Source organism: Artemia sp. Qi Xiang Cuo, chromosome 1 (assembly GCF_049724085.1).
Source record: "Artemia sp. Qi Xiang Cuo chromosome 1, ASM4972408v1, whole genome shotgun sequence".
NCBI lineage: Eukaryota > Metazoa > Arthropoda > Branchiopoda > Anostraca > Artemiidae > Artemia > Artemia sp. Qi Xiang Cuo.
Genome location: NC_142794.1, coordinates 44,514,939 through 44,528,797, shown reverse-complemented (window position 1 = coordinate 44,528,797; position 13,859 = coordinate 44,514,939). Strand labels below are relative to the sequence as shown.

The window sequence follows — 13,859 nt, the reverse complement described above, 5'->3', positions numbered from 1 at the left end:
AATGTTACTTTCAGATCTCTGAATTGCATCCCACTTTTAATCCGAATTTTTTCTTTCAATATGTATATCAAAACTAAAGTTGTTAACCCTTCGATATTTTTAAATTGATGTGTATAATCCCTTAAAAATAAAGGTGACCACGCTGTAATAATCTATTCTTACTTGAACGTCCCTCTCCCTAGCGGACATGAAACCGAATTTTTTGTACCCTGAAATGCAGCAGAAATAATAAAATAAATGCAATAATTGCAATAAATGATTAATTAACGAAAGATGCCAATCCCTCATCGCAAAGATGACCAAGACGTAACAGCCATTTTTTCTCATATGTCCCTCCCTTTCCCTTGTCTGAAAAATTTTGCCAGATTTTATTTTGTACTACAACCATTGAACTTTCATACTACAACTTCTTGAACTTTTAAAATGGTGTGTCGTTTTTTCTTTTTTTTTTTTTTTTGTGAGAAAAAGGATCTCACATTCTTTGATAAGCTAATCAAGGAGTATTTATTAATACCAAGATACAGTAAGCTTTAACAAGCTTGTCGCCCAAGCTTGTATTGCTCAGCTTAAAAAAAGTCAACGTACCTTGGTTCAAAATTTAAATTTTGCTGCCATGGGGTCAGGTCACTGCTTAGAAAGGAGCAAAGGGAAAGCTGCAACTTCTTTAGAGATTGAGCCAGGTAACCGTCATACATCGTCAGTGCTTTTCTATTTTAGTCCAACTTTAACCTGAAATTGATGCCTGCCTGCTTGCTTTCTAGAACGGAGATTTCCAGTCAAAACCAGGAACATGGCACAAAGGAAAAAAAGCTAAGTTGTGTAATTTGATATAGTCCTCTCCAACAAAGACTGCAAAACTTCACAGAGTCTTCTATAGACTCTCGCTCAGTTACTAGTGAAAATCTCCTTTTTGGCCCCAGGTATGAATTATACGCAGGTTTCCAAAAGGTAATGTTATCTTCATCAGTTCGGCCTGAGGTCCACACTTTTTCACAAAAACAGTGGAGGTCTGACCTATACCACTTTCTAAGATAGATAGATAGATAGATAGATAGATAGATATGATTTATTTTCCATATATCAGTAAAATAATTACATAACAATCTACAAATCCCCACAAAGGCTCCATGGCCTGTAGGAGGGGGATTATGAAAAGATCAAATAAACATTAAACATTTAAACGCTTAAGATTTAAACAATATAAACATAACATTAATATTTAAACATATAAACATAAGCATTTGAACTTTTAACATGTAAAGCATTTGCTTCATAAAAAAAAAAAAAAAAAAAAAAAAAAAAAAAAAAAAAAAAAAAAAGGAGAGTTCACTTATAAGCTTTTTAAGAGTATGCGAAAATCGGTAAACTAGGGAAAAATGATGAGGACAAAACCATAGTGTTGCTCCCGGAGTATAATTAGGCCAAGTGTGTCAAAATATCATCTATCAAATGTGATTAATTTTTACCTACGTGTACGTCTGTTGGAGATATTTAGAAGTTCTAATCGAGATTAGATTTTGTTTGGATAATTTTTATCTTGTCTGTAGTACCCCATAATTTGTGTTGATATCGATTGTGCTAATCCTCATTTTTCACCGTCATTTTCAATTAAGCATTTTGTCTTGGTTAGATATTCTTTACAACGTTGAATTTGTTTGTCATGTAGAAAAAGAGAATCTATAAAGATTCATAGACAACTGATTAGTTTTCTGTGTTTCAGCTCAAGAGACTACTATGTTGCTATGTGTATCTGGGAACAGAACCATAGTAGAATTACTAATGAAACAACAATCAATCTTACAAAGAAGGAAAATGCAAAAGCGAGAAAGGTAAGGCTAACACAAATTCAAACGGGTATATTCAGTATTCCCAGGCGAGTTTCATTTTGGGTTTATCTGTCTTTTCTAATGGTTGTCATTCAATCATGATGGTTTTATCACATCATTTGTAACATCCATACCATCATTGAAGTTAGTTTATTTAAAGAACGTAATACAAAGACACTATTAGATTTTTGAGCCATAGTGAATGAGCCTTTGTTCAGGATTACTTATCGCATTTACATAAGGAACCCATGCCAATACGCAGCACCTCTCTTCCAACAAATGGATTATGCTTAAAAAAGACCTTGACAGCATTATGCAAATAAAGTAGGATTAGAAATATTGCTGAACGCACATTTCCAGATCTTTTTGTGGTACTTGTATGATACACCCTACCGTTCAAGTTGTCCATTCATTGACGCATTATAGAACCGTTTTATTTTTCGTTAGTTTCTTTCAGCTTAGCATGAGATGAGACAAATAGAAGTGACAGAACAGATGGAAAATAAATAATTTGGGCTATATGTTTGCCCATTAGGGGGGGGGGGGGGTTAAAGTATTTGGACAATGTAAAGTTAGGAAACAATTCTTACTACATAATATGCAGAATAATTGTACCTAACACATTCAGAATGCAGACCCGCTATACTTTACCCAGCCCGCTCGATCCGTCCCCCGTGTGACGCCCCCTAATATACAAATATATAGCCCAAATTTGTTTCTAAAGTATAATATTTTTATCTTACTTCGGTATATTTCATTAGGATTGAGCACCAGAGAAACATTTTAGAAGAACATTAGGTAGGGCGTATATCATAGAAGCACCCTTTTTGTCGCTAATTCATATAAGTTATATTAAAAATATTTGTAGAAACAAAACTTGATGCCAACTTTTAGCTATCTTATTTGTGCTTGGCTGAGTATACAAGTTCTGGTAAATCTCTTCTTGGTGTTAGGACATCTTAGGCAGATGCAGTCCGCTAGGCGGTTACCAATATTTGTTTTAAATAGCCATGGGTAGCTTTTCCTGAACTCAAAGGTAAGGTTTATCACAGGCCAAGATCTTGTCACAGAGGGACGTGAAAGGAAAGAAAAACATCTAATTTTTACTAAAATTAAGAACTCTTTATTTGAAGGGCCTTATAATAACTTATTATTATTATAATAATAACAAAATATATATATATATATATATATATATATATATATATATATATATATATATATATATATATATATATATATATATATATATATATATAATTTATTTATATTATAATATATTTATGTAATAATAAATTTATATAATATATTTATGTAATAACAATGTACATATATATAATAATTTATACAATAATTTATTTTTTATTTGTTATTTGACCTCAAATAAAAAATAACCTATTAATTTTTTTCGACCAGCTTGACATTTTAAGCTTATTACTTCAATCTAGTCTGTTTCTCATTTTAATTTTTTCATTTCTACTTAAGTGAGAGTGGGACACTAGTAAACAAATCTGTCTCTACCTCTTTGATTATAAGGTTGTTCTTGAATTATATCTTAAGAGACCATGTTACAATAGAGTTTATTATTGTTTCCTCTTGAGTTTCGTCTTCAACTAAATTAACTGTAAAGTTTATGGTACGCTACTCATTTAAAGATAAATTTTCCACGACTTACAAGAGAAGAGACGTAAGAGTAACATTTAGTAGTACTGCAAACATAATGCAAATATTATTAAACATAATAGAGGAATATTTGGATATGAAAGGATTAAAATTAAATAAGAAGAAAATTGTAATTGTAGTTTTTAGGAAAGGTGGAATTAAGGAAAGAAAATGAATTTAGTTATAAAGGTAATTTTATAAAGATTAAAAAAGAATTCGTGTATTTAGGGGTTAAGTTTTTTTTGGAATGGTAAGTATGCACAGGGGGTTAAGCATAGAGTACAAAAAGGAAATGTGTGTGTGAATTTAATTTTAAAAAGTGAGATTGGAAAGATTAGGGATTTAGCAATGCATAAAAATTTATTTAGGACTAAACTCCTCCCGATTATGCGTTACGGGTGTAAGCTGTGGGGTTTTAGAGAAAGTGAAGAGTTGGAGAGAATACAAAGGAATTATTTTAAGAGAGTTTATCGGGCCCATAAATCCACTCACAGTGTTGTACTGGAGGGAGATTTGGGACTAAGCAGGCTAAGAAAAGATAGGTTAATAAGAATGATGAACTTTTGGACAGAATTTTTAAGAAGTAAAAATAGGCTAACGAATCTCAGTAAAATTAGATCCTCAGTAAAATTAGCAACAAGAAGTTAGGAGTTATCCTAAGATGCAAAAGTCTTCTCCCTGATGATTCTATTCTGCCACTTTTCAATTCGTGCATCAGACCTGTCATGGAATGTGCATGTCCTCTTCGCTGGTGCACCAAAAAGCCACATCGCTCCACTCCAACATTTTCAAAATAGAGCAGTGCGTGCAGCAACCTCTGGCAACACGAAGGCTAAAACCCCACAGCTGATCCAGGAACGTTTCGATGTGGCGTCCATGTCGGTTTTCTATAAGTACTTGTATAACCCTCCATCGGAGGAGCTATCGAAGCTCGTTCCCGATAAAGCAAAGCCCTTGCGATCAACTCGCCAAAGTACAGCTCGTCAGGACTTCCTTGATCAGGGTACTGCCCGCCAAGAATATCTGAAAACAAGGTTCGCCCGGCGATCGGTTGTCACATGGAATAGATTGCCGGCAGAGGTAATCCCGGAAAATACTTCCCTTGACGCGTTCAAGAGAAGGTATAACAAGTACCTCAGTGTTAGAAAATGAGGTAACTACCAGGACTAGCGTCAAATCATCATCTGTGATGGAGTCGTGAAGCCTGTAATAAAAGAAGAAGCGTATTTCAGTTTTGTTGGAGGATAAGATACAGGTAGGGTGGCCTCAGGAAATTAAGAAAATTTTATATGAAGTAGGATATTCGTATTTTTGGAAAGAATGTAAGGGATCTAATTCTGATACAGTAGCTGATAAGGTAAAAGAAAGGTTACACGAGCAAGGAATACAGCAGTGGCAGGTCCGGAAGGAGGCCTCGGGATTTCTGAGTCTGTATAGTACCCGTGTCTCTTTCTGTATAGAAAGAGACGTGGGTGGAAGAAGTTTATTTTAAGTTGAGGTTGAAACAGGAAGAAATAAAATGGATTTTGAATTTAAGAGGAGGTTTGATTGATATTAGGGAAAGAGAGATTAAATTATGGGTCACAGTGTTAACCCAGTCCCTTGTCCTATGTGTGGGGAAGATGATGAGGATAAGTTTCATTTTTGGGGAATTGTAAGGAATTGGCAGATCTGAGAAATTCGTATTTTTAGTTAGTGCTGGCATATAGAAGGTGGGTGGAAGCGGTTGCAGGATCACGAGTTAAAATGGCATTAAGAAATTTGGCTAAATATGTTGATGAAGGGCTGATACATCGTGACAGATGTAGCCTATCTCTTTATAAATAATTTCGTGAAGATTCATTTATAAGTACGTTTTTCTTTTCAATGTATGTGTGTTTTTCGCTGATTTTGCTTATGTTCTGTTGTTTTTTTTCCAATGGCCCGACGGCTTTTTTTGGAAATAAATGTATACATACATATATTTAGTAGTACTGGTTTACAAACTTTTTAGGAAGAACTTGTTGTCTCCAAGGAAAGGACATCTTACCAACGTTCCTTTTGTCACATTAATGGTTACCTGCTGAAATTTTTCTAAGGGAAAGTATGGCGGCAAAAATTCTCCCAGTAAACGTTATAAAGTCTTGAAATAATATTTTTTTTTTTTTTTACCAGAAAAGTATCATATTTCATCTAATGCTAAACTTCTTTCTTTCTTGTGCATATTGTTGGTGCTAAGGATTGGGCAAATGTTCTGTGTTACCCCCCTCCCGTCCCCAACCTTTCTGTTACTATCTCTATCATTTATTTAGTACTAATGGGCAAGACCAAGTCCATTTAAAATGGAAACATTGAATGCTTCTGTATCTAAAACAAACCTGACATGATGAAAATTGTTGCCAATACTCCATCCTAGGACAATAGATATTATTTTCTCACTAGTCAGTTGCTATTAAAACACACTATTTAATTTATAGTTACTAGGGGCAATGGTTCGTTCTTTACTAGGCAACCATGATGAAACCGTTTTATCCAGTTCTAATGCTATTATGATTAATTAAAAAAAAAAAAACTGTTTTCTCAGGCAAGTAAAGAGTTAAGGGGAAACTTAAAACGAACAAAAATTATTGCTTCACAGTCTGTCTAACATATATTGATAAAACTAGTACAAATAAACCAACTGATAATATGCCCCTATGTTTGAATGATTATAGAAAACTAGTGCTTTACTGAAACACAAAACAACTTGAGTTTTGGTACAGTAAAATCAACCTGATTAAGGACACTTTTTGGAAAAAAATAAAGCATTTTAGAATTGCTGCATAATTTTTTATCGTGTATTTTGGTATCACTTCTGCACAATGAGCCCAGTCCAATGATTGAATCTCGTTTTGTCTCTGAAAAGGACATTTCATGATTAGTCAAACAGTTCGTGTTAACGAACTGTAAGTAAGGAGTGACCCGGCTCAATAGGAACCGAAACTCTAAAAAACGCAATTTTGATACTAATAGATACACCAAAAGAATCCAATTTTATGTTGATTTTAAATATATAAGTTTTATCAAGTTTAGTGTTACCCATCGAAAGTTACGAGCCTGAGAAAATTTGCCTCATTTCCGAAAAAAGAGGAAACACCCCATAAAAGTCATATAATCTTACTGAAAATCACACCATCATATTTAGCGTATCAGAGAACCCTACTGTATATGTTTGAAGATCCTATCTGCAAAAATGTGGAATTTTATATTTTTTTGCCATAAGAAAGATCACGGATGCGTGTTTATTTTATTTATTTATATTTTCCAGGAGTGATCGTATCGACCCAGTGGTCCTAGAATATCGCGAGTGGACTTATTTGAACGGACATTAAACGTTCTAGTGCCCTTTATAAACGTTCTAGGTCAACTAGGCCCCTTCCGACGCTCATTTTTTCCCAAAGTCACCCGATCAAAATTCGAGATAGCCGTTTCATTCAGCATAGTTGAAAAATCTAATAAATATGTCTTTGAGGATAACTTAACCCCCCTCAGTCCCCGGGAGAAGGGCTGTAAGTTATGAACTGGCAATAACCAATAATATTAACGAATAATTATATAACCAATAACCAATAATATTTTATTGGTTACTGGGAAATATAGGAAGACGCTTTTTCTGACGCTGGGGGGAAAGCGGGGGAAGGGGTTACATGGAAGCATCTTTTTATGGGGGAAGGGACATTTCTATGAAGGCAATGCCGGATTTCCCAGGATTATCTAAAAAAGATAAGAAATTAAATATAAAAAAAATATTTTTTCAACTGAAAGTAAGGAGCAACATTAAAACTTAAAACCAACAGGTATTATTACGTATATGACGGGATTTAGGCTCAACTTTCTACAACACTCATGTATGAACTACCAAATGTTGCTGTTCTATGGGCTTAACCTGTTCCATGAAAAAGATGTTCAGGAAAATCATAGATAAACGATTTTAAGGTTTGTTTCTGCGGAATTTGACTGTACTTAATAATAGATACATAGTACTTTATTAAAGGCTTATGCTTACCATTAGTGATGAAGTGAGAAAAAGAGGTAAAGTAAAAATTAGCTTTGCTTATATCGCCTAGTACCTAAAGACCCTTGAGGTGTTAAAGTAAAAATGGCGTCTTTAGAGGCATTAGTATTGAGATGGGATCGCCTTAGGCCTAACTGTTTCTGAACAAATAAATAGCACTCCCACCTCTGTATATTCATTAATCTGAAGCTAAGCCATTAACAGTGATATTTACTGTGTAAGGGAGGTGCTGTCGAGAGTCATTTGGCGGTAAAATGTAAGTCAAATTCTTTTGTCGCATGATTGATTCTATAAATCAGTTTATTACAAGCCGATACAAGGCCATGCAACACAATATTCTATAATACTCATTAAAATATAATAATAAATGTCAATCATCTTTCTAATCCCCCCAAAAACAACAAAAGACAATAACAACAACAAAGTAACACAGACTTAAATTACTCTCATTTCTTTACCACTTCATTAATATATCTACAAACATGACATATTTTCCTTTTTAAAGTCGTCTACAGTATCCCCTGGAGGTCACGGATACCACCCTATAAAAAAACTTCCTAAATGAGAAATGTTCTTGAATCCCGCTAGAATATCCTCAACTCCTAAATTGCATCTGGGGCAAAAACAATCAACATTTGAGGCTAGCCTTTTTCTCTCAAAAGCTTTTTTCTATTTTTCAATGACAGACGAATCACTCGGTCTCGAAATTAGGTGCCTGATATTTCAGATTACGAACCTATTTCAAAATATTACTCAAAGCCAAAAACCTCTTTAAACTGGGCATAAAACTTTAATGTCTCTGACCTCCTTCCTCTCTGGTCCCGAAACTGGATTTAATGGTATTCCATTCTACCTCTAAGCCCAGCCATAAACGATTCATCCATCTATGGCGCTTCTAGCCCTTCATTCAAGACATAAGATTGTCCTGCCCATCCGGTTCAGCCTTTATTTGATACACCTATGACCATTTCCTTTTCGACCGTAGCATCTCCAAATAAGCTGTATCTGCTAACCTATCTTTCAGCAGGCTAACAACTGCCTTCTTTAATTAGAATATAATCATTTGCTCATTAACTCAATTAATGGAGCTTTACTGAACTCAGGTACAAACCTAATAGCTATAAGTCAGGAGACGGGGGGGGGGGGCTATGCCTTGTCTAAAATGAGTTTGCTTGCGCTCTGTAAGGGCTTTACTTTAAAGGGGAAACTTGGAGTATCTATGAACTATCCTCTTTAAGCTCATCTTTAGATGTTCAGTTGTGAAGATCAACACGATTTCTATGGATTTTTTTGACGCTCCGGAAATAACCTACATGCAAATATAATTTAAAATAATAGGAAGTCACATTTTTAGAGATTGTCTTTTTAGTGGGATATTTGCTGACTCAAAACTTGTTTTTTTTGTTCAAAATGACATTATTTTGTATTATGATCCGACTATCGATGAAAAGTGAATGGCGGATCAAATATGCTTGGAAGATCTTCACTTTCTATGGGCTCGGTTCAGCCAGTACTGCACAATTGATAGAATGGGCAGATTTTCTTTCTATAGTTACGACTTCCGCAAAAAATTTTCTACCAACCCTTGTTTTGGAGGACATTAATCACACCCTCAGCAACAATTGTTTTATATTCGATTAATCACTTCCCGAGATGAAAATTTCACGGGCTACTCCGTTTTCAAATAATTTTAAATAGGGTTGTTCTATTATCTAACCGGAGGTAGAAAATCGGTGCTTCCGGTTCCGGATGCAGGTGATATGAGCCAGGATTTTTAGCATATGATCAGTCATAGAACACTAACGATTCTAGTCATTTCTATGGTGCATTGGCTTTAGTGTCACATTATGTGGATTAAAATCAAAATTGGCAAGTAAGGTAGGCTATTCAGTTCTTGGCCTGCAGACAATAGAACATTCCGATTCAAAAAAAGTTGAAGTTGTTGCAGCATAACACCTACAAATTTTCTCCATAGTGTTATAATTGCTTTTTGAATGTTACATAACTTTTCTCAGTTTTTAGCTTTTTAGAAAAAGTATGTTTACTGGAATTAAAAAAAGGCCATACGGCTAGTGCGTTGTTACTGAATGAAAATAATAACACATTTAATGTAATGCCTGAAAATCCGTCAGGTTGGAGAGATAAGCAATAATTCCAATTTGTTTTTTCCTAAATTACATTTTTTTTCCAGCAAAAAAATAGTAAGAAAAATAACATGTATTTGCAGCTTTAAAGAGCAAGTTCAAGGTTTTTTTTATCATTTTTTTTTACTCAAAAAGTAGACCAGATGGTTAAAATTATGATTTTCGGGATTTCTTTTCAGTTTTTCTGGCACTGTTTTTATTGCCCTGTAGTCCTCTGAGATACCTCAGACCCTAATCCCCTTCTCAGCACATATACCCGTGCATACTTTATAAAGTAAATTAAAAGGGGAGAAAAACTAAAGAAAAGCGCAAACATTTCGATGTTTTAACATGAAAAATTACGTATCTGACTTATAGTTTTTTTTTTGGTGGGGGCTGTCTGTCTTACATGGAAATTAGGCTACATTTTGTACTATCCTTGTCTCTTTGGTTTAAATCCTTTTATTTAGGCTATCATTTATAAGGGCTTGAAAAAATCATATTGTACGATAAAAACTGTCTCTTTTCCCCTTCTTAACTTTCGAAAAAAATCGAAACTTAATTCAATTCGCAAGACGATTTTGATGATTAGCGTTTCCTCTTGAATTCTATCCCAGTAAGATAATATTTTTTAAACCTTGGGTGGGAACTTACATTTTATAACTTGTCAAAAGCAAACACATGTAAACTGAATTCACATACTGTACTTAGAGTAACTATAGTGTTGTTACCTTCGGCATGGAAGTTTGGCTCTTGCATTCGATGAAAAAAAATGACATTAGAACCAAAAATTTACAACAATTCATTTAAGTCAACGGAGTAGCGGTGACTTTTAAAAAGACTTTTAAAAGGGCTGTTTTCCTCACAGTGTTCTAAGAAGAAGTAAATAGTCGGCATACCGAATTTTCTTGCTGGATATTCCCCGCTAATTTAAATAAAAAGTACAGGTTTTCCAAGAAACTCGAAAGATGATTTTTCAGTCGACTGGTAAACACTTATCAAATACGCTTTAGGTTTTAGTTGAGTAGGAATGCAAATAAATAATGGCTTTACTCTCACTTAATGTGAATTTAACTATTTTTGAATCTCCTATTTAATGGAGAATGGGGCATTTACATATGAGGGCGAGAATATTTTTGATACAGATAGTATTTCTTTCTTACATTGTGCCTTTCGCAATCAACAGGAATTGATAAAATATAATAGTTCAGGCACGTACGCAACAGGGGAGGGGACTCCTAGAAAAACAAACGAGTAAAAATTATGTAAGAACAATCTTCAAAATCTGTGCATCTCGTTGGCACTTCCTTCTATTTATTGCCAAGGTTTTTCAACATGGGGTGTTTACTAAAAAGGGTATAATCTTTAAACAAATTAAAATAAATAATTTAGTTGTAAATAATTTCATAGTGATAAATAATTATAATATTTATTATAAATAAATTGTAATAAATAATATTTATAAATAAAAATTTTTTGAACAGTTTACCATTTAACAGTGTCTAGTTTCTGAGTACAAAAGCGCACACAGTGGCATAGGTCTCAAGGGGAAGGATTTCAATGCCTTCTTTTTTTTTCAGGTTATTAATCAACATTGCTAAATCTGATGCCCAAGCCACACTATAGTCATACCTGTCGAACAAAAAAGAAAAGATCTGTGTTTATCGTTGATTGTAAAGTCATACTTGCACACTACTAATACTGATAATAGTAATAATAACGATAATTTATCTTTAATTCACAATGCACAACAAGAAACCAGGAGTAAAGAAGTATAAAAAGAAACAGGCCAAAATGAAACCCAAACCAATCGACTAGATGAAAAGCAAGGTATAAGACCTTGAAATGGCTGAAAATTTGAAATAGCAGACTAGGACAACCCTTCGTGCTGCAAGGTCATTTTTACTGCTATGCCTGGAATGCTATTTATTGCTTTTAAATGCGTTGGGGGTCAGTAGCCCTACTGCTGTTGGTTGTAGTTTCTGTTCATTAAAAGTTTGACTTGATTATTCACTTCGATTTTTGCTCTTTTTAGGATTTATTTATTTATCAATTTCGTTCCGTTTTAAGACTTGATTGCTAGAGGACTTTTTCTGCTCGACTTAGGTGTTAGTATGGCTCATCGCTTCTCCTTACAAAATTTATTTTCTGGAAAAAATTTTCAAACTAATTTTTTTTTGTTTTTAATTCGACATAGTTTTGTTGTTGGTGAATATTAAGAAAATTTATATCGTCTTTTTTGACAAGAAAATGTTGCAATGTGTTTTAAATGTTGGACAATGTCAATCTGCTCAAGACAACAAAATGTCGTACTCTACTTTAAATGTTGGAAAAAATTTTAATATTCAAATTCCACAATATTTAAGTTTAATCAACAGTAGTTTCATGTAGTAAATCCTTAATGTTGGTTTTACTAACCTTAATGTTTTAAAATCCTTAATGTTGGGTGTATTGAAAACCTGGGTGATGTTTGGTCTTCTTTGGGGACATCGTGTAGACACCCTTGAATAAACACCTATTTTAGTCTTCCATTTTATCAAACGAATCTTTTCTACATTATATTTTGTTGTAACAATTTGTTTGTTTGAATGAATGTATAATACAGTCAGTTTTTAAAAAGAGGTGTGTTTTTTCTTAAAAATGGGCGTCATGAATCAATACAACCAAATTTAGGTTTAATTGAGGTTCCCTTGGTCCTGCAATTTAATTGAGGTGCCCAAATAGCCTGAAACTATACTTGAATATGCGATACTTGAATATATAGTTATAAATTATAAAGTGTTTATCATAACTGTTTTTAGTAGTAAAAATCAAAAAAGAGATTACTTTCTAACTCTCCATATCGTGCCATCCTTTGCAGTATTAAAGTTTTCTAAATCTGCTGGAACCCACCCTGGTTTTAAACCTCTGAAGAATATTTATCAAGTTACTGAGATTCAATGCTAATTATCAAGTATATTTTAGGCTGAAAACTGTGGAATAAAATATATAGTTCAGAATCTTCCAAAAATAAAACCTCATTCTGCGCAATGGCTGCATTAACAAAACTCAGGTTTGAGATGTTTGGAATTCCTTTTCTCCTAAGTCTGTTGATCTCAGAAGCATCTGGTAAGTCATTTGTTTTTTTGTCTCAATGTATTACCCTGATATGTTCAATCCTGGTATTAGTTAATAAAACTATTAACTTACATTTTACATCCTCCATTCGGAGCAAAATGGAAATGGGAAAAAGCTCTGAAATTTCGATCTTCAGAATCAACATTTTCGGGGTCTGATATTTTGCAAACCCCTAGATTCGAAAAATGCCTTTTTGTGGTATTTTCATTGGAAAGACTCGATAAAACAAATCTCCTCTAGTAATTTTTACAATTAAGTTTTTTCATCTTCATTAAAAAGCTTAAAAACTACCCCCGCCCCGCAGTTCGTGAGTTGTCCCCTCTGACATTCAGTCGGAATAGGAACATACACAACGTAATTTTGTATGACAGTGTGTATCTAATATATCGCGAAATTACGCATCCGGTTTACTCCGAGGTTTAACCTTCCGAATAAATGCAAGTAAAACAAAGGTGACAAGAGTACCGTATTAAACTTGAAAGCTCAATATTTTAAGCAGGATAAAAAATGAAAAAGAATTGCATTAACTCTAAAAGTAATACCGGATTGGTGGTTGATGGTGAGAAGTTAGTATCTGTTCTCTAGAAGCATTTACCTATTGAAATTTGTAGTAAGGGGGCAAAACCAAGGGTCCGCAAATTTGAACCGTGCTCATATTAAACTTAAAAAGCCATCACTAATTGACTCCATCATTTTAAGATATGTATCCTACTTATAATTCGATCTTCTCTCCAAAGTTATGAAGCAAAACTTTATTTTCTGATAAAAAGTAACTTACGCATGAGATTATACATAAGTTTATATTGGGAAATGAAAGAAGTTGGGAGTAGAAAGTTTTCTACAAGATGCTATTAAAATGAGCTTACTGAACATCATAGGCAGCGCAATAGCGCTGCCAAAGTAAAGAACGATGTTGCCACAATCTATTTTATTTTTATTTTTTCTCCATACACGGTCACTTTGTATCGAAGGAATTGCCGTAGAAACTTCGAAAAGGGCTCATTGAATTGAAAATTGGAGTGGCTATTGCCCTTTTTAATAGTCGAAAGTGATAGGAAGGCAACTAACACCCCTTCCACGCCCACCAATCCTGAATTA

The 13,859-nt window shown here is 33.9% G+C and overlaps 2 protein-coding genes across 2 annotated transcripts in view; both read left to right on the top strand.

The window, feature by feature from the left end:
• Positions 1-613: 613 nt before the first annotated feature.
• LOC148956363 (uncharacterized) lies at positions 614-11,270 on the top strand. The gene is made up of 3 exons (XM_089090501.1): positions 614-680; positions 4,207-4,609; positions 11,225-11,270. Exons 1-3 carry the CDS (start codon positions 614-616, stop codon positions 11,268-11,270), a joined length of 516 nt encoding a protein of 171 aa, XP_088946627.1.
• Positions 9,337-13,859, top strand: part of LOC148956362 (uncharacterized) — a 96,597-nt gene continuing 92,074 nt past the window's right edge. The window contains exons 1-2 of the mRNA XM_089090489.1: positions 9,337-9,399; positions 12,609-12,752. Coding sequence (XP_088946615.1) covers positions 12,674-12,752 — 79 coding nt within the window. The 5' untranslated portion in view covers positions 9,337-9,399; positions 12,609-12,673. The remainder of the gene's footprint in view (positions 9,400-12,608; positions 12,753-13,859) is intronic.